The sequence below is a fragment of the Caenorhabditis remanei genome, chromosome X, assembly GCF_010183535.1.
Source record: "Caenorhabditis remanei strain PX506 chromosome X, whole genome shotgun sequence".
NCBI classification, from domain to species: Eukaryota; Metazoa; Nematoda; class Chromadorea; order Rhabditida; family Rhabditidae; genus Caenorhabditis; species Caenorhabditis remanei.
In genome coordinates this window covers 14,405,190-14,430,699 of record NC_071333.1, presented here as the reverse complement: position 1 = coordinate 14,430,699, position 25,510 = coordinate 14,405,190, and the positions used below count along the sequence as shown (strand labels likewise).

The window sequence follows — 25,510 nt, the reverse complement described above, 5'->3', positions numbered from 1 at the left end:
AGGAGAAAGAGTGAGTTGAGAAACACATATCACTAATGAGTTGGAGAGCTTTAGCCTTCCGGAGGATTTTCGGTTTTTCACATTGAAAGCTTACTGTATCAAAGAGTTTTTGTCTGAAGTGAGCAGGAAAATTCTAGACTATAGTTACTCACCACACATAAACTCGATGACTAATCTTGTTCATCTGTTTACTTGTTTCCGTAAGGCACTAGAAGATGAATTGAAAACATCTAGCCAGAAAAACGGAAAGCTTTTGTTTTACGACAGTAATACTCTTTATTTTGAAGTCAGTTGTATCCAAGTTTTCATATTTTTCAAAACTGTTCTTATTAGTTTGGTCCGAGTTGAGTTTGTCATTCCGATGAACTGTTTCATTGACACATTAGTACACACAAGGGCTCTTGTAGCAGAAACACAATTTTTTATTCATCTACATACATAAATTTCCTTCCCTCGTAAAATGTATGCAAATGATTATGGTTCGTGTCATACACCAACCATTTTCTCCGTTTTCTTTTTTTGTGAGGAAATACGCAGATACATCGAACATCATCCGCTTCCAAGGTTGTCCGAACTTTTGCAGAATCATTGAAAAATCGTCGTGTTTTTTAATCGTAAACATCCTTCGAATAAGCACATAATTACTGTTTCTGCGTATTCGTCATTACGCTTATATTGGGTCAACCGGTGACCGGAGGAAATAACAAAAACATCAATTACCGGCAAGAAACATTCTGTTTTTTAAGTTGCTCAGTTTGCAATCGAAAAATAAGAGTATAAGGGTTTCCCATAAGAAAGCGTTTTGATTTGAGCTCAAAATGGGGCGTTCTATTTTGTTCTGGTCATTTTGGAATTCAGTAAATTTTTGTCGGAGAGTAGTAAAATTTTCACAAAACCTGAAGATATAGCTGTAGCGTTGGACGGGGACGCGGAACGTACCAACTCGTCCCATTTCGAGCCTTTTTTTGATATAGCTCCCACAAGCAAAAAAACACAGTTGAGCTTTTGATCAACATTCCGTACATCCTTGTCTCTTACTTCCTCATCTCTTTCTTCTGGAACAATCCGCCCACATTGTTTCATCGAGCTCGAAATGAAAAAAGAGCACTATAAAAGCCCGGGGATTCAGTCATGGGAATCATTCGATACTGTTTTCTCTTTTCTTTTTCATTCCAATTTTTTTTCCTCATTTCCCCTCATTTTTCAGATGAGTCATCTCTCTCTTCTTGCCATCGCTCTCCTCGTTCTGGGCTGCGAGGCCAACCACTTGGACCTGAAAGGTCCACCATGTCCGGATGGAAACGGACTTTATGCTGTGGGGTGCAGCCAAAAGTACCTCGAGTGTGTGAATGTAAGTTTCAAACTGATAAATTGCATTTGAAACTGTGAATTTTTCAGAATGTGGAGTACGTGCAGACGTGCCCGGAGGGACTCACCTTCGATCGGCTCATGTCCCGGTGTGAGCGCCGTTCCAACAACTACCTCTGCAATTCTGAGAACCGCCGTACCCTCAATGTCCGCCAGAAAGTCATGTAAGTTAAATTATACTTATTTTAAATCTAATATTTAATTTCAGCGCGTTCAACTGTACTGGACGACTCAGCGGAGACTACCCACTCGACAAGACCGTATGTAATGAAAATTACTATCAGTGTTCTAATGGGATGTTCTTCATGAGAAAGTGAGTTTCCTATGTTTTATAAGACTATAATTTTAATTAATTTCAGATGTCCTCATCAACAAGTGTACGTCCCACTTCTCAAGCGTTGCGACTACAAGAGCATGTGCAATGATGTCAAAACACATCCTGCTCGTGCCTACGCCTCACCAACTTATGATGCCGATAACTTTGTTGTCACCACCAAGGAATTCGAGAACGGACACCATGGTATGTTCCTTACTCTGCATAGAAAACCTCAATTCAATCTGTTTTCAGGAATCGACTGCAAAGTTCAAGGAGATATGTACTTCACCAACGACAAGCAATGCTCTCCATACTTTTTCCAATGCTCCAACGGGAAATTGTTCAGAAAGACTTGCCCAGAAGGTTTGATCTATGTGCTGGACCAGAATCTCTGTGATTACCCACAAGGAGTGAAAGGATGTCCAGAATATGATGGGTAAGGAGGTTACGCTTAACTTTTATTAAAATGTGTTTTCAGCTCCGAGACTTCATACCAGTCACCAGACTCCACCACCACTTCTGCTCCATATGCTCCACCAGTTGCTGCACCAGCCGCGCCATATGCTCCAATTCCATATTCTCCAGCAAATGAGCCAACTCATCCACCAGCAACTCGTCCAATTCCAACTCGTCCAACATACAATCCACCAAAAACTACGTACACTCCAAGATACACTTCTGCTGCTGCTCCGACTGTTGCTCCAACTGCGGCTCCATACGTTCCAGCACCAGCTCCAGTTGCCCCAGTCTACTCTCAACAAATTTCCTACAATCCAGCAATTCATGGAGATTGTAAGAACAAGGATGACGGATTCTATGGTATCAAGCATTGTCATTCAAAGTTCTTGGCTTGTACTGGAGGATATGGTCGTGTTGTCTTCTGCGCCGAGAATTTGTATTTCGATGAGAGAGTTTCAGCTTGTGACTTTGCTGATGCTTGCAAGTAAGTCATTTTTTAAGTATTTGTAATCTCAATATGTTTTTAGTGGACCACGCAAACAAGAAGACATCTCTGTGCTCTACAACCACGGAGGAGCTTACAATGAGCAACCAGCTGAGATCAAGGTCGATTTCGATTGTACTGGAAAGTCTAACGGAGATTATGTCAAGGAAGCCTGCAGCAAAACTTATTTCCGTTGCCAGGACGGAAGAGCATTTGCTGCCAGTTGTGCAGCTGACTTGGTCTACAACAAAGCCACGCTCACTTGTGACTATGCTGACCATTGTGATAAGTATGTCATAAACTTTTTCTTCCGTAGTTTTAGTTCTTCTTTCTTTCAGGAACTACGTGGAGCCATCCAAGACCTATGGAGGAAACGACAAGCCGATTCCAACCATCAAGTACGAAGCTCCAGTCGTCTACACCACTCAACCACCAAAGACTACTGGATACACTCAACCAGCCAGAGATACCGAACGTCCATCGACCATCTATGCCCGTCCAATCTACACCAAAGCTCCAACAACTGTCGGATATGAGGAACCAGTCACCACTCGTGCCCCATACACCACACACGCCACTGAAGCTCCAATCATTGTCGATGAGTAAGTATTTGTCTAGGAAAACTTGTATACAAAATAGGGTATCAAGCAATGTGCTTGAATAACTGACTTTCGTTATCAGATTTTGAGAATTTTCTATTTCACATTGAGAAAAATAATGTTACAACATTTTAAAATAACAAAGCTCCGTAATTTTTGATTTCGTACTGCGAGAAATCTGATATTCTCATAGAACCATCATTAGGTGGGTAAATCAATGCCCTCATGAGCAGTTCGGCCACGGCCGCGGCCTAGGACACGACTTGTGAATTTTCTTGACGCTGTCTCCTAAAAACTCATAGTTAAGCTTCTTTTTGCAGCAATATGCAGCAATAAATTGAACCTAAAATTTCAAAATTGAATTTTTGGATTTTTTTTAAATACGAAGCTCCGGTTTTGAATCGGATTAAATGACAAATATTCAATAAATTTTCAATCTGAACATATTTTGTTTCAGTTTCTCTTGCACCAACCTCATCGATGGAAACCATGCTTCTGGACTCTGCAAGAACGTCTTCTACACTTGCTCCAACAACCAGCTGACAGCAACCAGATGCCCAGGAGGACTTGTGTTCAATCCATACCTAGGACAATGTGACTACGAGGAGAACGTCCGTGACTGCAAAGGATACCAACCAGTTGAGACCACTACTCAGTTGTACTCCAGACCAGAGAGTACCACCGGAAGATATGCTGAGTATTCCACCAGAGTCTCCACTATCAACAGATACGAGCCAATCGTCACCGACGGATACGTTCCAACCACCACTCCAGGATACGCTCCAACTGTCACCACCGGATACGGTTATCCAACTGTTCCAGTGACACCAGGATATGCTCCAGTCAGAACCACCAAGCCACCAAGACATGCAGCTTACTGTGAACTGCTCAGTAATGGAAACTATGGACGTGTCTGCGAGCAATACTTCATTCAGTGCTACAACTCTGAAACATTCGAGCAAGAATGTCCAGCTGGATTGTACTACAGTATTGCGAATGACCGTTGTGATCACAAGGAAAATGTTGAAGGTTGTCCAGAGTACAAGCCAACTCCAACCACAACACCAGCAGCCGAGCAGCCACAACCACCAAAGTATGGATACAAGCCAGACAAGTATCCAAACATTGACTACACCACCACGACTCCAGGACCAGTTGACACCACTCCAATTGCTGAAGCCTTCTCTTGCTATGGACGTCCTGATGGAATCTACGCTCTTCCATACTGCTCGAAGGACTACGTTCAATGCATTCATGGTATGGTTTCTCCCCAAATTTTGCTAGTTCCATAACTTCATAGCCATTTTCATTTTCAGGCCGCTCTCTGGTCAGTTCCTGTGCTGCTGGACTCTTCTACAGTGAGTCAACTGGACTCTGTGACTACAAGGCAAATGTGGAGATCTGTGGAAACCGCAAGGGATCCGACATCATCTCTACAAATGCTTGCAGTGGAAAAGCGGATGGATACTACTCTGTTGGATGCTCTTCTCACTATTTCTCCTGCATCAATGAGCGAATTCGCAAGGTAAGCCTGATCAATATTTGGAGCAGTACCAGACCCGCCGTTTTTCAGGAGACCTGCCCAAACAAGCTCAAATTCTCGAAGGAGAAGAAATCCTGCCAGTATCCAACTGATATCTCCGAGTGCTCCATTTCAGTAAATCCAGACAGAGCTCCACCAGCGTAAGTTATCTACATGCCAAGGATTCCAAAGAAATGCTGTGTTTCAGAGTTCCAAGTGATTTCTGCGTCATCAGACCAAACGGACTCCACGCTTTCAAGACATGCTCCCCACACTACGTTGTCTGTGACAACAAGAGAGCAATTGTGAGTTTTCCGGTTTTTTGAAATGAAAAACTATTCCATATTCTTTTCAGGCTGGAACGTGTGCCACCCCACTTGTCTTCAACGGACTCAACCAACTCTGCGACTACAAGAGCAACAACAAGGAGTGTGTGAAGGACTACATCCCTGCAGTTACTTCTTCATACAACAGCTACACCACCCCGGCTCAGGAGCAACCAACTACCACAGCTACACCATACGTCCCACAGACCACTACCACCGGACATATCTTCTACAAGGCTTCTTCTACTACCACTCAACGCTATCAGCAGCCAACAACCACTACTACTCCGTACCAGGCTCCAACAACTACTACCACACAACGCTATCAGCAGCCAACTACCACAACCACTCAACGGTACCAGCAACCGACCACTACCACCACCCAACGGTACGAGCAGCCAACTACCACCACTGCTGCCACCACAACTCCATCTCGTGATGTAGAGATCCCAACTACTACTACTGGTTACAAACCGTATGAAGAGACCACCACCACTCCGGCAAGAGATGTCACCACTACCACTGCCTCGTATGTTCCAACAACCACCGCTCATCAATCTTGGTATTAAAAATTTCACTTATTTTCAAACCCTTAATTGCGAGTACTTTTAATAAATTCATTTTGCTTTAAATGAATTCATACATAGATTTAGGTGTCTAGAAGAAAGTCTAAGAAAGTTTATCTTAATTTGAATATTGAATAGAGGCTGAAATTATGTTAGTTTGAATATTACATTTTGAAACTTTGAAGATTCGAAAGAATAGTTGAACTCAGATTTTACAGAGGTAATGTTTTTCGTTTCGGTTTTAGAATTGTTGAAATTTGGCTGTAATCAGTTTATAACATAATATCTCAAACCTGAAAACAAACAAACCGCAAATATAACACATGCCATCAGTAGATATGATATGGATTTATCTGAAAAATTACTATTCGAACTATCCGTGAATAGAACGGTATTTCAGTTTTGTACTGTTTCTACAGTGAACACCATTTATTAATTCCTCTCACTTAACGTGCAGTTTTTTTCCAAATAACTCGTCCCAAATATTGGTTTACAATCAAAATCCGATTCACAAAATGAGATACATAGCTAGTTAGTTGGTCACCGGATGTTACCGGACTAAGCAGAACAAAATAAGAAATAAGTCGGAAAAAGGTAGGAATGACAGGAATACCAAATAAATAAAAAGAAAAGATAAATTATGAAGAGATTTGAACCACAATGCGTGGAATTGAGAAGTGATAGAAGTGCGATTTTCCGTCGGATTTTTGCAATTGGAAGCGGATAGTGAAATCAGAAGAGTTGTTGTTTTCCGAGTTGCACTTGAAAAGAATGCGAGACGTGTCTTCTGGTCCTTCAATGTCCAATTCGGTCTTCCTCCAGTCGAAATGTCCATAAACATCTCGAGACACTTGCCACTTGACCAGTCTCAACGTTTCCGGGCTCTGCAAAATAAATTTTACGGCCAGTCAGATAAAACTGTAACTAACCATAGTCAAAAATGTTGGCATTCCATTCAAGATGTCAATGTTGCTCCAAATCAAATTCGGCGGAGGTCCTTGACCACGAATCGGACTTTGAATTGGCTCAGTAACCGGTGTGTGAGTTCTGAATAAAGTTTATCAGGTTGAAAAGTGTTGAATCAAATGTAATTTTACCTGAATCGATGGCTCAGTTTGTGAAGAAGAGAGGCTATGAATCCACTCTTCGGGTTAAGGATAGTATGAGCCAGGTAAAAACATGTTGGATTATCACGAGAGATTATGCAAGCATTGTTTCCCCACAAAAATGGTTCACATGAGTTTTGAATAGGGACCACGCAACGCCATCTGGGATATAAACTAGTAAGACAGAGTTATTCGAGAGTTGGTTACCTTGTCATGAACTTTGTGCTGAAAGTTCTCCGAAACTCCCGGATGCTTCTTGTTCTATGAATTTTGATACCATATCTCCGTCTACCGGTAGACAGAATAGTCGGAATAATATCACCGTCGTTTTCAACTTTCACAAGGAGCAGTACACTCTCGATCATTTTCTTCTCATCGTCCACAGGCACAATCTCCTGAATCTTCTCCTCCACAATAACTTCCTCAACGATCACTTTCTCCACATCCCCGTTAATTCCATTCGTTCTCTCCACATCTTGCCGTAATTGTTTCATGAAGCTTTGCCTATCACTGGTTCTCTGAATTGGTCTCTTGACCAACACTTTCGTATTGCATATGCTGAACACAATTTGGCTCATACTGCGGTGGGCTTCCACCTGCAATAAAAATAATTGGAACATGTGTAAAACAGGAAATAGTCGGTGGTCGTACCCGTAATCCATGGCTGATTATTTTTGTCGGGACATGTTTCATAATTGTGCATGTTTGATCACGGTTAATGTTGATAGTCATTAAGTGGAATGACTTGTCGTGGTGTGATTTAAGGAGACCAAGAAGGAAACGTCTGAAAATGGAAAATGATATATGTACTCGCAGATTTGGATTCTATGATTACCCATTGATAAAGCACAATTTGACCCATACGTAGAATTCCTTGCTCAGACTGTTTGGCAGTGTATACTTTTCCATTTCCGAACCATCGGTATGTGAAATCAAGACCTTCAAGAAAAAAACTCTAATCCCATGTGACTTATTTGTTATTTTCAACAGAGACACTCAAGAAAAGCAACTTGCCACTCTACATACCGCATTTTTTACTTCATCAATGCACACCAGTTTAGAGCCATGATAATCAAAACAGCCGAACGGGCCTTCACAGGGCAACGAAAACATTGCTGATAAGCCAAGTAGGAGAGAGTGCGTACGTCTGTGTGACGGAGCTCACGGTGCACACAATCTGTAATGTATTCAGTCTTATTTGTGGTGGTGGTGGAAAAGAGGAGGAAGAGGAAAATAGGCAGAGGCCACAGTGGGAGAAAAGTTTTATAGAGATGTCCATTAATAATTGAACAGTTTGGTAGGGGATGTTCTGCTTCTGGGAAGAGCAAAAAAGATGAGGAAACAATCTAAAGAGCAGAATACTTTTTATGAGTGCGCCATGTGAATCTATGTAGAGTTTTCCATAATGGTTGGGGTTTTGCTCTATTACTCTTTATTGGCTCAAATTATTTTCTTATGTTGAGAAAAAAGGAGAAATGGAAAAACTACATGCAGTAAAAGAGGTATAGTGATCATTCCCATATTTCTTCATGCACAATAAAGCCTATTGTGGGCGGCATGACGTATTTTCTTCAAATCCTAGAAAAACCCCATAACCTCTCCCTGTTTTTCATTAGCTAAATGTCTTATTTGGCTTTGCAGGACATCACATCCACTAAGACGGAAAGGACAAAGAAAATAATAGAAAAAGGAATACAATGGAGAAAGGAATGAATGCAACAAGAATGATAGAGAGGAAAATGGAATAGTGAAAATGTGTTTTTTCCAGAATGTACACACAACTTTCTCTTATTCGGCAATTGCTCGTTACTAATACTTTAAAATTGAGGTATCAGAGCACAACTAAATAATGGAGAGTCACAAAATGTGAAGTCACACTATATTAATAGGCTCATAAAATGATGAAACCAGATAATAATTAACTGCTGAATTTGCTCAACTTTTCGGAAAATGTTGTTTCAAAAAAGATAGTTATGTTTTTCAGTTTTTAAAAATTTAAAAACCTAAAATAAGATTCTAACAAACTGCAAAAAAATCGGGTGAGTATAAAATAGTTGTTCACGACTAAGACGTTTATCATATCAGGTTAACCCTCTCGACAAACAAGCACACAAACACAAATGCCCATATCGTTATCAGTTTTTGGCGTGGCGAACAGACGCACAATAGCAAAATGCAGCTGAAAGGAAATAAACGGAGTCAAGGCCGCTTGCGAACTTTTGGCCCATGGGAAAACGGAGAACAAACCAAAAAACGGATCTGAGAAAAGAAAATGAAACTAGCAGAAGAAAAAAGGAACTGAAAACTGAAAATGGGAAAATGACTTAAGACTTAGGGCTTCAGAGGAGAAAAGTTCAGACTTTAGGAACAGACCGATTAAATGAAGTGGGCAAAGTATCTGACAAAATCTTCTTCTTTAAATGTTTGCCTTTCTTTGAAGACAGAGTGAAAAAGAAGAGGGCAATCATGATGTCAAGCAGGAAATAGACGAAAAAGAATGTGCTCCCAAGGAATATTAGAGGGGGTCACACAAAACTTATCCATGTTTTGCGTGCGGTGTGGAAATGAACAAGTTTGAAGAAAACATAAGTATTCATAAGGTGTATAAGTGACAAATATCTTTTTAATATCAGATATCGTTAGTTGAGGTAGGGAAGTTGTAACTTAAGTGTAGTTTTTTGATACGCCATTTTGTTATTGAGATCTAATTTTTGTGCCTGATTTATGTGATGTTGAGAGCTCAGAAAATGACGATATGCAGTGGGGAAGTATTAGCCGGTTCAAGAAGTCTACAAATCTGAAGATTGTCTTCTTAGACACTCATCCAAAAATAAAATAAAATGATGGGAAGGTAAAAATCCTCACACTAAACTTATTTCATGAAAAAGTTTTAAAAAAATACGACTGACCGGAATTTTTCTGACACATCAAAAGCAAAAAGAACGGAGCGTATGCTTGATGAGATTTAGATGTCAAAAAACAACGTGGAGACACATGTGTTTGCAAAAAAAAGAAATTCCGATTTGGAAAAACAGAAAAAACGGAAAATTCGAAACAACACTGGATGACACTGGAGGTTCGCTACTTCCTCAATTTGAATTTTGGTACAAAATGACTAGGCGGAGGATCGAATGATAATCTTCATGCGAATCCCTCAAGTGTGACGAACATGTGTAGGAAAGAGAAGGATAATAGTAAGAGTACTAACAAAATGAATAAGAAAAATAATATAAGAATGAAGATGAAATTGGGAAAAAAAAGAAAGAAGAAAAAATTAAGGAAGAAAGAGACACTCTTTTGAATGTTTGTTGCCAACAAAATTAGTTGCCAACAAAATTTGGTGACAATTTGTGACAAGAAGGCTCTAGCTCTCTGAATTCAAAATTAGCAACCGGTCGGTCATTTGGTGTAGTTACGCAAGGTTTTCACGGCTGTCAGGAGGAATTTTGCACGCATGAAAAATTTGATGGATTCTTTTGACGGAAGGTTTATTTTGCAAATTTTTGTGTGCAAACCACCACAGCAACAAAAAAAGTTTAACTTTAAGAAAGGCATCTTTCTAGTGGGATCTCAGACTACTGAATTATGAATCAAGTAGTAAGAGAGAAAAGGGGCTAGAGGTAGACTGGAGGTTGAATAATTTATTGAACTTGATTTAAGTCTGTTTTAGATATATTTTTAACTTTCGGCATAAATCCTGATATTATTTATTAGTTCATAATGTATTTGGTTTTTATTTAAAATTATAACTTCCAAGTGGCATGCAAATGAGGGGGGTAAAAAGTCAATGTGTGGCGGAGCTAATCGTTGGTTGAACTAAAGAACTAAACGACGTTTGACAAATTAAGGTCACTTCTTCATGAAAGAGCAGACATGTCTACTCATGGAATCACTGGGACACTATGGAAGGGTCTTTTTTGATCATATGGTGAAAGAGCAATAAACCTTGGAAGAAACGGAGAAAAAAAAGAGGAGAAAAACGAAAATGGAAAAGAAAAATTTCGTCGCGTTACTTATTTGCATTTTTTTGAATTCTGTGAGAGTTTTCGAATAAAATTCGACATTGGAGGAAAAAGTCGATAATCGAAACGGAGATTTGTTTTTCAATTGAGTTTAGACGGGAACGAGCCCAAAAATTGGTGTTTGAGGGGTTTATCCTAATCGAATCGACAGATGGCTACTAAGTACGCTTTCTTCAATCCAAGAGCTCAAGATTAAGACGACATGCTATGAGTGTTTCATACTCTTGGGGATAATGGGCACTGACCGTCACGTGATGAACAATCTGTCTGTCTTTACAATATAAAAAAGTGGAGTTTTACAAAAAGTTACAATGATGAATACACTTGTGGTTTTCCTCTTTTCCTCGTTTTCTTTCTAAAATCTCGAGATGAAAGACAATACATTTTTTGCGTGGGGAATCAGGAAAAACTAAAAGATCTTTTTCTTGTTTCCAGAAGACTTTCGCTTGCAATTTGTGCCGTCCATGTTGGCAAACAATTCTTGGGTGTGCGTCAACGACACCGCCACGGAAGAAAAAAGTATTCTCGATAGAAAAAAGGGGAATTAGGCGTCTCTCATGAGCACGCAAAATGCTTTGAGTCCCCCCCAAAGAAAGAAGTGGGTGAGTAACTGCAATTAGAGCTAATTACACTTTCACTTCGTTTTTCTTTTCTTTGCTGCTCCCATTTTTATAGGAAAATGGAAACTTGAAAATAGAAATGTGAAATTGTTCGTTTGACATTTTTCATATTTTTGAAAAACCATCGAGCTGCCAATCTGTGAAGTATGTCTATCTGATAACAACTGTCTTGTTTCATTTTCTGTCGTCTCCGTTGTGGTCTAGTGGTTAGGATTTATGGCTCTCACCCATAAGGCCGGGGTTCGATTCCCCGCAACGGAAGTAACCTTTTGTTGTTCTTACCTTTCCAGAATCGCCATTTTGAGTTCAAATTGTTGTTTTCAAAGCACAGTCATCATTAAAACTCTCGGCCAACAAAATGTAACACTTTTTAGAGAACGGCAAAAACGCAAAAAACTTCTTCCGTTGCGGGGAATCGAACCCCGGCCTTATGGGTGAGAGCCATAAATCCTAACCACTAGACCACAACGGAGATGCTACAAAGAAGAGTCGACAAAGTATACAACGGGGGGTTGTCTTGCAACATAAAGAGAACCGAGAGAGAAACACTTTTGCGTCGGGTCGGGAACCAAGTGACGACTTGGAAAAAAGAAGATAGAAGAATTCTCGAGAACAATGAAATATGCGGGCGTAACTAAATAACTCACTTATATCAATACAATGTTCTTATTTTCTGTGTAATGCTCGATGAAAGGAGAAGAAAATATAAAATCTATTTCTAGCCAGATTTATTCTAAGAACTACTAAAAAGAAATGTATAGTATAATTAAAAAGTCAAATGTTGAATTTTTATGTTGACAAAATCAAATATGAATAATCCGTTCCGAAACACAAAACTGAAAGACCAGTTCATCAAAACAACAGAAAATAGTTGTTTGTTACAGGGAGTTGAACTCTTTGGTCTATCGGAAAACCTATAAATCAATATCACAATAGAGATCTTTTTAAATTTATGAAAAATGTTTGTACCAAGACATAATTTGCCAATGAAGCGTAATATTTCATTTATATAATTTTTTAAATCTGTGACTCAAAACTCACCCTTACTTCTAAAAGCAATCTAGATGAAATCAGATTGTTTTCATGTTTTCAAAAAAATCATGTTTTGAACACTGATAATTATTTTCTGAACCATGTGTCATAGAATTTTCTCGAATCGTAATTTTTTTTCTTGCCTTGCGAAATTTCAACAAACAGAAAATCCACATTTTTATTCATTTATGTTTTGTTTCTCTTTCTCTTTTTTCTATAAAAATCGATCATCAATTTCCACGAATCTCCTCTCGAATAATCGCTCATATACTGTGTGAAACGCTATCTTTTTTTAGGCCCAGTACTGGTGACACGACGAATATGCAAACGCAGTTGATCAAATACGGAGCATCGCCTTTGTTTGTGCCAGCCCAATGCGTGGAGTCAGCGGCGAATATTTCGATGACTTTTATCCTGACTTTCATATGGCGGCTACCGCTAATCGAGTTCCCTTTGATCAAAATGATCGAAAGTATAAATGTCTCTGCGGGCAACTGCATATCAAGGTATGAATGATGTATAGAATCTGTTCCTCAGTTTAAATTTATTCCAACTTTTAGAAAGGAGCACGTATTGTTGCTATCCTCGTTAATGTACTGACAGCCATTAACATAATCTTCAGTTTTACCAGAAGTTCTACAGTTTTGGTGTATACTTGTATGAGGTGAGGAAAATGTGAAACTATTTGTAAAATTTGATTTTGTGAATTCAGCACTGCATTCTCTATTGTAATATTCGGAAGTCTGCTTTATGGTGTTTGGAAAGAGAAACGACTCTACTTGTATCCATATTTGTTCTTCCAGGTTGGTTAGTTTTCACATATTTCCGATTTTGTTGAAACACTAGAGCTTCCCTTGAGCAAAATTTTAAATTTCGATAATTTCAAAACCAGAGCCATGAATCCCTTTTCAGATAATCTCTATCGCCATCTCCATCATCATTCTCTTTGCTTTTCTGATTTCAATAGCAGTTGGAGCCTCTATGGTAGTTGACTTGGCAAGAAATGTAGGCAATGTGGATACAACTAGCGAATCGGAAAAATTGGATGCGGGTACGTATATCGTTGTGATGACGTATCACTGATGTAGAAAAATGAATTAATTCTTTTCAGATCTGGCCGTTTTCACAGTTCTATTCATTCTCTTCCTGTGCATCGGTGGCTTGATTCAAGCGTATTTCGTAGAGGTAACCGAAAAAGTTGTATACATTAAAATAAGTCCCAATTCCAGGTTATTTACTCCTTCCACAACTTCTTGAAAGACCGTGAGAATTCCTTCTCATTCAACTTCGAGTCTTACTCCAACAGTGCCTTTGGAGCCGAAGCCACACCAACTCCACCGCCAACTTATCCTGAGACTCAAATTTCAGTTTCCTAATTATGTGATCTTTTTGCACATATTGAATCAATTGTTAAAATAAAGTTATTTTCCCGGGAAGTTAGGTTTTCAAGATTCTTAGCAAAACTAGGAGAATTGTTTCACACACATGCGGAAACACGCGCGAGCACATGGAGGTGGTGAAAACAAAATGTTTGGGCCCGTTTTTATTTACCACTTTACACAGTAGATATTCAAACTTCACCGGGGTAATAAATAATAATTTTTTTAATAGAAAAATTGAACCAAGGTTTTGTCTCTAGACCATACTAGTGATTTGTACTCTAAACCTGCTCATTCAAAGAAGTTTAGCATTCTTCCCGCTTTCAATAGAGTCTATTCCATTTTCATTTCCTAACACAGGTTTTCCAATGAAAACATACTTGTATAGTTAACCTAGGTCACCCATTTGTTCAAACCGCTATTGACAACTCGCCTCCCTATTCATACTATTTATTATAAACCCCTGAGATTGCTTCATTAGCGAGTGGCATCTGTTATCATTCAAATTTTAGTCAAACATTCATTCCCACTGCCACACGAAATCATTCACTCAGATATAGCCAACAAAAATGTGGCTTCCATGACATGGAATCTCTCATTGGTCAATCTCTCTGATAATCCGAATTAAAAGATGAAGTCGAATTATGCTCTCCCTTCATCCCGAGAAAAAAGCCAATTTCATTTCCACACGAGCTGTTTTCCAACTGATTTTCTTGAATTTTCTGACCTACACGCTACAAAAACTGATATACGAAAGCAAAAGATTGATTTTGATTCTGTCAAAATTTGTCGCTTTCTAAGTCGAATTCTAACTCGATATTTTTCGAAATTTTGTTCTCTCCTCCCACTTTCCGTTGGAAAATAAAATAATCATGCGCTTAGAACGCTATCTGCCCAATCTGGTGAGTAATGGAAAATAATATCCGGAGAGGAAGAACTCCAATCACGGTATAATCCCCCCTCACATTCATATGCCCATCATTTTTTATCCCTATCATTATTTCTGTTTTACCTCTCTTCTCGAATGTCAAGCTCTTTTTTTTTCTATTTGTTCGTGAGAGAAGTATTGCTCAGAAGTTCAGATTAAGCCAATGAAAAAAAAGAAACTACTTCTAATTTGGATCGTTTATTTTCCTCTACTTTTCTCTCTCCTCTTCTTTTTTGAATCGTTGCTAATAGAGTGTCAACTGATATTTCATATGTTGCCAAACCTGCTAGGTTCTGTATCATAAAATTCAATCCTCAACATTGATTTTCTACCTGATTAAGAATTTTCAAATGAATGCTTCATCAAGAGATTTCTTCCGTCACGTAGCATTGAGAAAATTCCCTATTCGCTCCGATGGACTATTATTTCTCAAAGATACACGTACTAATTAGGACAAAGTTATAGTAGTACCAGATCTCCGCTTAGTACAACCAGATATACTTTTTCATAGTACAAGCATATATACTTTTCATCATACTTGTCACGGGCCGGGCCGGGCCGGGCCGGGCCGGGCCGAAATCAGGAAAAATCTCGGCCCGGCCCGGCCCGGCCCGGCCCGGCCCGGCCCGGCCCGGCCCGGCCCGGCCCGGCCCGGCCCGTGGCCCGGCCCGGCCCGCTCGGCCCGTTTTGAAACATTTTTTCAAAACATTTTGAGTTTTTGAATTTTTTTTGGAAATTTTTTGAAAAAAGTATAGTTTTCGAATAAACATTTAAAATTGAATCAAAATGTGAATATGTAATGATAATTTAAGCATTTTTACTGTTTTTTTTCGAAAAATTTCAAAAAAAAATTGGTAAAAATGGGTACCCATTTTTGAATCCGGGCCGACCGGGCCGGGCCGGGCCGAGAGAAATTTCGGCCCGGCCGGGCCGGGCCGACGGGCCGAGCCGGGCCGGCCCGATTTTTGACAAGTATGCTTTTCATATAACAACTCGGGCTTGAAACTTATTCGAATTGTTTTTTTCATTGATGTTAATCAGCTTACCATGCTCTGAAAAGCTATTGAATCTTTCTTCAATCTATGATATAGAAATTGAATAGCATCATTTTGAATTCTACTATGAAAATATTCAAACCCATTTCGTTTGACTCCAAAATCTCTATATAATTTATGTCTTATTTCCGGTAATAGGTGAATCTGCCCATCTGTTCACAAAATCCGTACCATCCCAAGGGAGGCTTAGAATAACAAAAAAGCTGGCACGACTCTAATCCTGTCTCGCCTGACACCTACCTGCCCATCTCGACTAATTAACCGTTTGCTTCATGCACAACAGCCATTTCGAGAGAAAAGAGATATGGGAGGAAGGCATACAGGAAATTGGTAAATAATAATTTTCGAGGTGCCACTCGGTTGCTATCGCTACTCAAGGGGTCCATTTGCCTAAGTGGGCGTTTAGATTATCATTTCTGTTCTTCGTTGCCAATTCTCCTTATTTTACGAATCTGAAAGCAGTATTTTTTCTAAAGTTTTTCCCTAAAGGATTTTTGATTTAGATCATGGAAGCAAGAAATTCAAACGTTCTCATTGAGGGGCCGGAACCTGTTGTTGGATTTTTCGTTCCAGCGTCGTCCGCTGCGTATGTCACAGAAATATTGGTTAGTCTCATATTAACATACTAAATTATTATTTTACTATCTAAAAAATTAATGTTGTTTATTTCCAAGATAGGAACCGTTTCATTCCAGGAACTCGCGCTTAGCACTATACCAGGCGCTAGAGTTTGTGCGGGCACCTTGTCCAAGGTAATGGACTCTAATCTCCCAGCAACCAACGCTCATCCAGATTCCGATTTCCTCCCGGATTTAGACACTTCGGATGGTAGCTGCCCAGAAACTGATGTCGAACCGGAAGGAACAAAAAGAAAGCGTAAGGGAACTAAAAACAACAGAAAAAAAAGAGAAAAATGTTTTGAGAAACAGTTACAGATGGAGACCATCACAAATGTGTTCCGGGAAAGACTGGCAATTGTTGCATGCATCGAATGGCTAATGAGATGAAACAGAAATATGGTACACCTGTTGCTCAGCCAAATGGTACTGCAAGTTGTCCACGTATCATGGTACAGTATCCAGGGTTGCCATACGTTGTTCCAGTACACGAAGAGTTCAATAATCTCGGTCTTCCACGTGGCATTGTTCGGTTTGGATGCAATGGTGTATTCATGGTAAGTCTCAAGACACACATATCATTTTTGGGTTAACATAACAACTTTTCTTCCTGACAGATGAATTCTTTTTGTTAATAACACTGCGCGTTGAAGTCAGAAAATATAATTCAGCTACGCGATTACAGCTGAAATTCTAATGGTGTAACCATGGTAATAGACCATCTAGACAAGTGTTTTCTAGGTATCATGCCATCTGAAAATTGCGTATTCGGTATTTCTAATCTAGATAAAAGGCTCATATTCACGTTCTATTTATACCTGCAAATAGAGCAATTACATGATGACATTGGATTAAAGATGTGACAATGAGCGGATTATAGTGAATGTGCATAGCGAGAAATGTAGAATAAACATCATATAGAGTCAGGTTGTCAAAGAAAAGCTAATTAGGTGTATTGAGTGAAAAGGTGGAAATAGTAGGATGACGCCATTGGAACGCATTATCATTCTTTCAGCCAACCGAGGATTCAACTTCATTGAACACCACCAGTACATAATGGAATTGACAGAAAACAAATCAAAATAATAATTACTTCTTTCACTTGTCCTGTGATTCGAAAATCAAATTAATCAATATTCGATGTACTGTAAACACAAAAATTTCAATATTTCTTCTTTTCTGTCTTAAATTATTTATTTTCTTGTATGTCTCAGCCCTCAAAATGTTGTTCAAGAACTTCTTTACCCTGTCTTAACTTCACTCCAAAAATAATTCAGAGCATCCCTTGTGATTTGTGCTTCCATTCTTCATTCTATGCATTCATATTCCCTCGGACCTTTCTATAATAAACCAGTATAACTTTGTTAACATATTCAAATATTTATTTGAATGAAAAAGACTGTCTAAGCCAGTATATTGATCACAATTTTCAAGTTTGAAGGTATAAACAGACGATTCAGTACTAGAGATGCATTTATTCAGGAAGGAGATGGAAGACGGTGAAGAAGAAGACGGATTGAAAGAGAACAAGACAGATTTTGAATCAATGGTTGTATTTTTCAAAAAGTCGTCGGGATGGTGCTCTGGCAGCCAGCTCCAGCTCGATTTCAGCAATGGCTTGCTCGATTCCAGTCAACTCACTTGCAGCTGAAATAGCGGATATGAAAGTTTGAAACATCAGAAAACTAAAAACTTGTTAAACTTTATTGCTTACCGATAGCTGCCTCCTCGAATTCTGGAGTGGAGAATGGCTGCGATCGTTTTCCGAATCGCATTCCTTGATGACATCCGATGCACTCACAGCACTCGATCGTCATCTTTCTCTGGCACACCAGATCGCATTGAGCGTTACGTTTGGCTCCCTCCACAACGCACAAAAGAATCAGTGCGAAGAAAGTGATTTCTTTGAGACCGGACATTTTTTGTCACTTGCGTTACCTGAAAACTGAAATGTAACTGTAAAAAAAATTATAAAATAGAATACAAAAAGAGGAAAAAGAAGAAAATTTGGATCTTGAGCCAAAATGAAAACACTGACTCTCATCGGGACCCCCTACGGAAGGGGCGGAGTTTAATTTTTTATGTTTCTGGGATACGGAATACGCCAACCTGGAAAGTCAAAAGTTGTCTGACTCCACCCCCACTTCACATGAAGGAAAAAAAGAGAAAATAAGAAGAAAGAATAGGAAAAAATAGAAAAAAAGTTGGAAATCGAGGATTTGGAATGAGCGGAGAGGGTTTTAAGTAGGCTGTGGGAACAGGTGAAAAGTTGGTACCGACGCATATCGATGGATTTTTTGGGGGCGAAGCAAGAGGAGATCTCAGACTGGCATTTGTTACGCCTATCGTCACAAATATTCACCTGCTCAACACTGTCTTCAAGAAAATTCAGGAAAATGTTAGGAAAAGGAGAAGTGGGCGCATGTTCAAGCTATTTTAGGAAACTGTGATAGACGTAAATGGAAAACCAATTACCTATTTTAAAAATTCAATCCAGGGTGCTTTGCTGAAAACTTCGAACATAACAAACTATTGAACTCATTCAGCTAACTACACTACACTCATGCATTCATTACATTAAAAAGGGATAAACACGGGATAAGGAAGGTCAAATTTCATTAACTGTGTGATGCGGTAATTGGAAAAATGGGGAGAAGTGCGTGAGATGTATGCATATTCGTCATTATGTTTAGCAGGAGAAGAAAAATGTTGAGAAAAAAGTCACGAACTTCAAGAGTCATCCGAATATAATGAAAGGGAAGAATGAAAATAGAAATGATGAGTTTTTTCTATTACTTATAATTTTTCAAGTGCTGTAGGTATTAATTTGTGCCTAGTTAAAATTATCAGTACTGTTTTTCTTATACTTTATATTTTTTGGAAATATATGGAAAAAATGAAAATAAAAACAAAGAGACAATAATTTTAAAACTTCTTCCGCTGAAGTGTAACATTTAATTTTATCAAAATTGTTTTTAGATCATGACGCAACTCATGTATCGTTAGACTCACCCTCACAGCACATGGCGGTCTTGTTTCTGATATTTAGTTTCAAATGGCAAAGTGCCCTCTTGCAATTGAAATTCAACGCTTGCTTCAATTGTTTCCTTTTTTATTTTATTTCCAGCTCCGACAACCTACTACACTACAATGCACAAAAACACACATCAATTCCATTTTTTCTAAGTGAAGATCGAAAAAACAAGTTTGAATCTCATTTAATAGTTTGTAGACATCAGATTTTTTTCAGATCTGCATTTCGAATGACGACAACTTTATTTATTATTTCATGAGAGGTTCCACACTAAAAGCAGTTTGTTGAACTCTTACATCTAATTACATATTCATCTAAAAAAAGTTGAAAGTCAATGTTGATTGTTATTCAATGGAACTGAGCTAAACATCGCAATCTCGTCGTCTTCTGATGATGCAATTCTGAATGAGAATGAGTGTTCGATGATAATGAGGGGTTAAGAAAACAAAGTTATTACTTTCTAGAAGTTATTCTTTCTAGGATTTCTTCACAGGTGGCATCATAGTCCGGAGATACTTCTTTAATAATACCGAGTTGAGTGCAACCAGCGAACCGGCGTGGGTGGGTTTCTGGGTAGACGGCGATTTTCTGGAAAATATATTTCAGAGAAGAAGGAAAAGATGGTTCATGAATTACATAAGCAATCAAGAAGCAAATGTTGCATTATTTCCTACATCAACATGTTTTCTTGTCATTTTTGCTTACCGATGCTTTTATCAGTTTGATAAACTTCACACTGGTTACTGGAGGGACACCAACAAATACTTCATCCACAATCTAAAGGAAAACTTGAAAAAAAAACTTTCAGATTGTCTCACTCTCAATGAAGCGACACTCAACGTCCTCTCCAACAGATTGAGCACAGGGAAGATAGTTCCTTTCTCTTCATTCACATCCTAAAAATTATATTATTGATGAAAACTCGTTATTGATGCTGATGCTCACATCATCTCCAACAATTCCAACAATCAAATAGTCTCCCAATTCCTTGGCTGCTTCCAAAAATGATAAATGTCCTGCATGGAAAAGGTCAAACGCTCCACTCACATAGACCACCTGAAAAACATCGCACAGTATTTTTGTATTTTTGATCTTTCATATGTTTTTTTTTCATTTTCTGGAGACCATTTATCCCGTTTGAATAACAATTTTCATACGGTATTGACATGACCACATCATTTTCAGTCTCCCAATTTTCACCTGTCTTTGCTTCTGAAGAAGCATATGATGTCAGGAATGACTAATGTTATCTTCTAGGAAAAGAACCACTTTGTTCTTTGAAAAACGACTTTTCAAGTATTAGAAAAGTCTCAAGAGCAACTTGAAGGGACATGTGTAATAAATTCAGACGATACAAACGATAAATTCAAACGCACTCAACTCTTCAAGTCCTACTGTCGCGCCCAGCGGACGCGATTTATAATTGTTTCAAAATTATTCTATAATTGTTGCATCATTTTTTCCATCTTCAACCACTTTCACTTTCCTCCGAATCGTGCCCTCCCTTCCATCTATTGAAGTAATTATCCTCCCACCTACTCAAGCGAAACCTTCTCGTTTCGCCTCAATTGCTTTCCCGCATCGGCACGTCAATTACCTTCTTATGGTTTTTTGAGGACGAAGGATGGCCTTGGCAACGCAACAATTTGGCAACAATTAGGCACCGGTCTTCTTGACTATAAATACTCTTGTATTCTGTACTTTGGCATGATTTACTGCTTCCCTGAAGCACAGTTTGTTTCCCGTCCAAAACTCCCTCTTCTACCTTTCCCCATCGCATTCTTCCCCCCTTTTCACCCCATTTTATTCTACTACATTTTATTCTTCCTAATAAACAACAAATACCACTGAACCCTTATACACCGATTTACCGGAGACTCTAGAGAATCTAGGGGTCCCGACATTGGTGCATCGACCAAATCGAGCAATTGGAGGATTTATCCAGGTACGTCCCATTCCACTCAGTGGAATATACCGGTCCTTGATCGGCGCTATAACAGCCAGCTATAATAGCTTAAGCCACGTACGGATATCGGCAACCCTCACACCTCATCGGCGGTGCTTTAATCAGTTACTTCGAAAACAGTATCTATAATCAAACGTTTATCCATCATTAGTACAAAAATCCTAAAAACCAAAAAACAAAAAACTTTTCCCATAACTTTGAAAAATGTCTTCTTTAGAAGAAGTACGCGAAATAAAAGATAGAATTGTTGACTTACAAAAACAAATAAACAGCAACCTTCATAGTTCTAAGCATACTACGCTCCACGCGGTCCCATCCAAAGACCGAGCAGACACCAATAATGAGACAGTTGAGGATTATCTTGGCAAATATATGGTTACTCTTCGCTCAGAAGAAGCAAAATTTAAAGACCAGTACAAAACATATAAAGAAGAACTTTATAAAGGATTGAGTGAACTTTACCAAGCCCCTATAGGAACCACATTTGCAGAACAAGCAATCAAATATGCCGAAGAAATTGAGAAAGGTGACACAACCGTCAGAGAAGGAATCTCCGAGATCGAAAAGCGTCTCCAGAATAGACACGAAACAGCGAACGAAGTCGCAGATGAGGAAAATGTCCAGAAGTATGGAGAATACAGATACAAAATCAGAGAATATGAACCAGCCCCACAATGGAGAAAGGAACAACAACCGATTCAGGTAAATCATCAAAAAACCAAAAAGCACATGTTAAGTAGTAGAGATATGGAAATCCCTATTTTTTATGGAGATATCGCGGAGTGGCCCGCATTCTTCATGATGTTCGACCCAATGGTAGCTAAAAACGAGGATTTCTCAGATGTTATGAAGCATAACATATTAAGACAACATTTGAAAGGCGCAGCCTACGACATAGTCAGACCATTTAAGACAGATGGTACTGAATTCAAAACAGCCCTAAATAGACTGATCAAGATGTATAATGCAGAAAATAAGCAATACGATCATTTTTGGCAGAAACTTACTAGTTTACCAAAAGCTAGAGAAACTGCGAATAGTTTGAGAGCGCTACATAATGAGATGTTAGCAATTACTAATGCCCTAAAACCATTTGGCGATATAGAATCGCAAAATTTCCAGTCAGTAATCAGAAGCAAAATTCCCAAAGCTACCTTATTAGAAATCTTGAAAGCCAAACCGAGCAACACAACTGACCTATTGAAAACTCTCGATGATATTATCGAGATAGAAGAATTAGCTTATAGATCTAATCTTCAACCAGAAAAAGAAGAGAAATCAGTCTTCGCCCTAAGACAAAGTAACGCAAATCCTAGGCAAACACAAAGAAAATGTAAGTATTGCCAGAGAAACAATCACGCCACAAACGAATGTAAAACAGTCGCATCACTTGATGATAGAAGAGAATTCATCAAAAACAACCAATTGTGCTTTAATTGTATGAATAGTGGACACAGATCCCAAGACTGTAGAACCCCAGCATGCCGAAAATGCAACACACGACATAACATGTCAATCTGCCCGAAAAATCAAAACCTGACTAGGAACAATCACACAAGCTCTCAAAACTCAAACTTCAGAAACTCAAACCCAAACTATAGAAACGGAAAATACAGTAGCTCTTTTATACCCGCCGTCTCGATCGCGTAGGCGCCGGAAGATGACAGCAAAATTTAAAGACCAGTACAAAACATATAAGCCAAAAATATATTTTTGCGACAACGTCTAGAAGTTGGTATAGGGTCTCGAGAAAATTTATAAGAGGGAAGTTCAAAACTATTGAAAATCAGGGAGAAACCAAATATAAATTGAACTTGTTTTCGGAACACATTCACTAAAACCCAGTTCATAACATCTTTCCACCCGTCCTCACCCTGTCTGTCGCTTTCGGCTTCTTTCCAATGACAACCGGGGCAAAAGTAAAGTTTTGTTTGAAAAGGGACACCGATATGACAGGCTCGTTACTCATCGGGTCCTGCAACATGTGTTATGTCATGGGAAACTTGAAGATAGTTTACCGAGGCAAATGGGAGAACTGCACTTTTGAACTCCAGAATTGAATCGGTTTCCATGTGATGAGATTTGGTAACAAGCATTAATCGACCAGCGACTTCCTAAAGAAAATATTGTTGTAACAACAAGTTGTTAGTTCCCTCACATCCCTAACTAAAGTTCCAATAAATAACTTTTTATTATCTCTTGGATGTTTGTCAGTACCTGATCGGTGACATGCTCCGAAATAACATATTGTTTTGCCCGTTCGCTGCCCCGAATCTCTTCGTACCTTGCAGTTTCAACAGTTGTCGGGTGGTTGATATCTGAAATGATGGGGGCAGTTAGAAAGTGGCACCATATGGCCCCACATCTGGATCTTCTCAGATTTCACGACCAATTTTTTGCAATAAAAAATGGAAATTTTATTCCAATAAAAAATAGAAAATGCTCGCCTGGAATTGCAATAATATCACAATCCAACTGGTTGAGAGTTGACATTCCTGGTTGAAATGGAGCATCTTCAAATGCCTAAAAAAAGAAAATTGACACAAAAAAATAGAAAAACTTAACAACCTCATCGACCCATCGGATAGCAGAAATCATGCGAAATCGTTCTTCATCAGTGAAAATTGGCAAAATTCCATTGTTATCCAGCTGGAATTATAAAATTATAATTCAAACAATTATAAACGGCGTTTCAGATAATTGAACCTTACCTCATCATCTGAGTGAATTCCAACAATCAATTTTTTTCCATACTGCTTAGCTGGCCATAATAACTTTGCATTTGAGAAGTGTACAAAATCAAAACTGAAAATAAAATTTTGAAATTTATTTTCAGTTTCCAACCTAATCATTTACTTACAATCCATCAGTATACACACGAGCTTTTTTCTTCTCCCCGTTTGAAGTCAATCCTTGTGATCCTGCTTTGAGCATAGTTGTCTAGAAATAATATGTGAGTAACTAAAGAAAATAAGACAAGAAATCAGTTCGACTGATGACGGGACCTTTTCTTCTTTTCGTTCTCTTCTGGTGTAATGCGCTCTCTGAACAAAGAGAAGAGATTGCTCTTGTCCTATCGTTACACAAGGTAGTTGCGGGTGGATTCCGTCATTAGAAGACGCGAGAATCGGTGTAATGTTTCGCACATGTCCTGTTGGACAAGCTGTGTTTTGATAGTGATGGATCGACAAAAAAGTGTTTGCTGATAAAACGACAGGAGAGTGACTTGATAGAAATTTTCATGAAAGTGAATGATAATCAATTATTTATTACCCTGCGTTTAAACAAATATGAGAAAGTTAAATTCCGCTGTTTTTTCGGTTATTTTTAATCAGGCATCTTCGCAAAAAGACAGTTTTTTTTTTGCTGAACATTGAACCTCTTCCTTTTTTTCGCATTCTTCAGTATCTGTTACCCCACCAAAACACAAACTGTGAAAACCATTGTACTCTAGTAAACGTGCGTTTCTCTTGACAAATGATACAAATGATTAATTGTTTCTTGCAAAAGTCATGACGGCAGAAAACAACAGTATTTTTAGAATTTCTTTTTAGAATAAACTTATAAATGTGGAACGTGATACCAATGGAATCTCAGCAAGGGCATTACAAATTTATCTTGTATGTAAATGCCCTGTCCGAGACTCTATTGGGACTTGTCCCGAAACTTACTCTGCAATAAAAGACAACTAGAATTCAAAGCGAAAATTTGGGGGCCAGTATGCTAAAGCACAAGCGTTCACGCATTCAGGCCACGAAACTCCCGATTCGAAAACAGTTTCAGGTAGAATTGTAGAGTTGGAAGCAGGGAGGAGAAAAGCGTTGGTTGGCTGAATGTGTTGGAGAGAAACGATTGCGTCTGTTTGGTGCTCAGTACAATAGAGAAGGCGGAGCTCATGACTCATAACCGTCTGATGACAAAACGGGCGCACTCTTCACATTTAAAACATAGCGAACGATGATTGGACCTGCATGTGACCAACAAAAGATTGGATAGATTGTACAATCCATTGAGTCAGCTCGAGCATGTATTGACGTTTGTTGCATAAGGAATACGAAACTATAAGCAGATCTGGATATAGCTGACGTTTTAGATATAAAAAAAGGGAAGG

At 38.8% G+C, this 25,510-nt stretch overlaps 6 protein-coding genes across 6 annotated transcripts; 3 read left to right on the top strand and 3 right to left on the bottom strand.

Annotated features, from left to right (window-relative positions):
* Window positions 1–1,207: 1,207 nt before the first annotated feature.
* GCK72_024869 (uncharacterized protein) lies at window positions 1,208–5,643 on the top strand (the record flags this gene model as incomplete). The annotated part of the gene is made up of 13 exons (XM_053736091.1): window positions 1,208–1,351; window positions 1,399–1,532; window positions 1,577–1,681; window positions 1,728–1,888; window positions 1,937–2,120; window positions 2,163–2,627; window positions 2,671–2,916; window positions 2,966–3,229; window positions 3,684–4,483; window positions 4,543–4,751; window positions 4,800–4,909; window positions 4,957–5,053; window positions 5,104–5,643. 13 exons carry the CDS (start codon window positions 1,208–1,210, stop codon window positions 5,641–5,643), a joined length of 3,459 nt encoding a protein of 1,152 aa, XP_053579657.1.
* A 635-nt stretch (window positions 5,644–6,278) lies between these two features.
* Window positions 6,279–7,859, bottom strand: GCK72_024868 (uncharacterized protein; the record flags this gene model as incomplete). Its single annotated transcript, XM_053736090.1, has 7 exons — window positions 6,279–6,524; window positions 6,570–6,687; window positions 6,738–6,908; window positions 6,954–7,342; window positions 7,398–7,530; window positions 7,582–7,685; window positions 7,773–7,859. 7 exons carry the CDS (start codon window positions 7,857–7,859, stop codon window positions 6,279–6,281), a joined length of 1,248 nt encoding a protein of 415 aa, XP_053579656.1.
* A 4,935-nt stretch (window positions 7,860–12,794) lies between these two features.
* On the top strand, window positions 12,795–13,796 carry GCK72_024867 (uncharacterized protein; the record flags this gene model as incomplete). The annotated part of the gene is made up of 6 exons (XM_053736089.1): window positions 12,795–12,926; window positions 12,981–13,084; window positions 13,133–13,223; window positions 13,333–13,471; window positions 13,532–13,605; window positions 13,650–13,796. The coding sequence occupies 6 exons, from the start codon at window positions 12,795–12,797 to the stop codon at window positions 13,794–13,796; spliced, it is 687 nt and encodes a 228-aa protein (XP_053579655.1).
* Window positions 13,797–16,288: 2,492 nt separating this feature from the next.
* Window positions 16,289–16,992, top strand: GCK72_024866 (uncharacterized protein; the record flags this gene model as incomplete). The annotated part of the gene is made up of 3 exons (XM_003118156.2): window positions 16,289–16,387; window positions 16,478–16,658; window positions 16,718–16,992. The coding sequence occupies 3 exons, from the start codon at window positions 16,289–16,291 to the stop codon at window positions 16,990–16,992; spliced, it is 555 nt and encodes a 184-aa protein (XP_003118204.2).
* Window positions 16,993–17,942: 950 nt separating this feature from the next.
* GCK72_024865 (uncharacterized protein) lies at window positions 17,943–18,318 on the bottom strand (the record flags this gene model as incomplete). The annotated part of the gene is made up of 2 exons (XM_003117685.2): window positions 17,943–18,046; window positions 18,114–18,318. The coding sequence occupies 2 exons, from the start codon at window positions 18,316–18,318 to the stop codon at window positions 17,943–17,945; spliced, it is 309 nt and encodes a 102-aa protein (XP_003117733.2).
* A 1,446-nt stretch (window positions 18,319–19,764) lies between these two features.
* On the bottom strand, window positions 19,765–24,333 carry GCK72_024864 (uncharacterized protein; the record flags this gene model as incomplete). The annotated part of the gene is made up of 11 exons (XM_053736088.1): window positions 19,765–19,834; window positions 19,891–20,021; window positions 20,252–20,329; window positions 20,379–20,489; window positions 23,273–23,374; window positions 23,418–23,513; window positions 23,617–23,717; window positions 23,847–23,922; window positions 23,968–24,048; window positions 24,111–24,204; window positions 24,260–24,333. 11 exons carry the CDS (start codon window positions 24,331–24,333, stop codon window positions 19,765–19,767), a joined length of 1,014 nt encoding a protein of 337 aa, XP_053579654.1.
* Between the last annotated feature and the right edge of the window lie 1,177 nt (window positions 24,334–25,510).